General features: G+C 58.0%; 1 protein-coding gene across 1 annotated transcript; it reads right to left on the bottom strand.

Annotated features, from left to right (window-relative positions):
- Nucleotides 1–6: 6 nt before the first annotated feature.
- On the bottom strand, nucleotides 7–1,024 carry LOC108524724 (golgin subfamily A member 6C-like). The gene is made up of 2 exons (XM_017865807.1): nucleotides 932–1,024; nucleotides 7–537 (listed from the first exon to the last, which is right to left on the bottom strand). Exons 1-2 carry the CDS (start codon nucleotides 933–935, stop codon nucleotides 29–31), a joined length of 513 nt encoding a protein of 170 aa, XP_017721296.1. The 5' UTR covers nucleotides 936–1,024; the 3' UTR covers nucleotides 7–28.
- Between the last annotated feature and the right edge of the window lie 18 nt (nucleotides 1,025–1,042).

Below are 1,042 nucleotides of genomic sequence, written 5' to 3'. Positions count from 1 at the left end.
ACAGGTGGGGAAACAAGGGCCTGGAGGGCTAGGGATGAGGGCAACCCACCAGATCTTTGAAGCTGCACTGTGGCTCAGCCAGCTGCTTGTCGAGCTTTTGGTTCTGGGAGAGTGCGAGCCTCTCCTCCTGCATTCGCAGCCTCTCCTCCTGCTTTCGTAGCCTCTCCTCCTTCTCCCACAGCCTCTCCTCCTGATCCCACAGCCTCTTCTCCTGCTTTTGCAGCCTCTCCTCCTCCTTTCGCAGTCTCTCCTCCTGCTTTCGCAGCCTCTCACCCTGCTCCTGAAGCCTCTCCTTTTGCTCACACAGCCTCTCCTGCTCCCGAAGACTCCTCTCCTCCTGCTCCCGGAGCCTCTTCTCCTGCTCCTGAAGCCTCTCCTTTTGCTCCTTGCTCAGGAGACTCAAGGCCTGATTGTTTTCCACCTGGGATTGGAGTTTTCCCACCAAACTCTCCACCTCCTTCCTCAGGTGTTTGGCCTCATCTTGTAGCTGCTCCACCTCAGAGGGCCCTGCTGGGGGCGCTGGGGATGGGGGCTCAGCTGAGAAAGGAAGCAGACAATGAGGGCCTCTGGATTCCCTCTGCCACCCCCTCCCCCCACCAAAAAAAACCAAGCCTCCTCTTGATGCACAGCTCCTCTCAGGCTTCCCAATCTTGGTCTCACTGCTAATGATTCCTCGCACCCGATGGAAGCCAATTTCCCAGCCATGTCAGATAGAGAGCACTGTGGGTGGCTGACAACGGGCACTCCTCCCTCTTTGCTGATGGGGACCCTGAGGCTCGTGGAGATGACAAGACTTGCAGTCTCCTGGCACAGAACCTCTTTCCCTCTGCCTCAAAGCCCTTCCATCCACCCACCTCCCTGGGGCACTCTAAGTCACCCCACAGCCCTCTGATGCGAGTCCTGCTCCCAGGTGACACCAGCCCCATCTTACCCATGTGGGGTTGGAGTTCGGACAAGCTCCTCTCCAGCTCCTGTATCCGATGTATGTCACGCTTCTTCTCCTCCTTCAATGGCTGAGCCTGCCCAAAGCATGGGGGAAAGG

This window comes from Rhinopithecus bieti, unplaced genomic scaffold (genome assembly GCF_001698545.2).
Source record: "Rhinopithecus bieti isolate Rb0 unplaced genomic scaffold, ASM169854v2 repeat_19658, whole genome shotgun sequence".
Lineage (NCBI taxonomy): Eukaryota > Metazoa > Chordata > Mammalia > Primates > Cercopithecidae > Rhinopithecus > Rhinopithecus bieti.
This window is presented reverse-complemented; position numbering and strand designations above follow the sequence as displayed.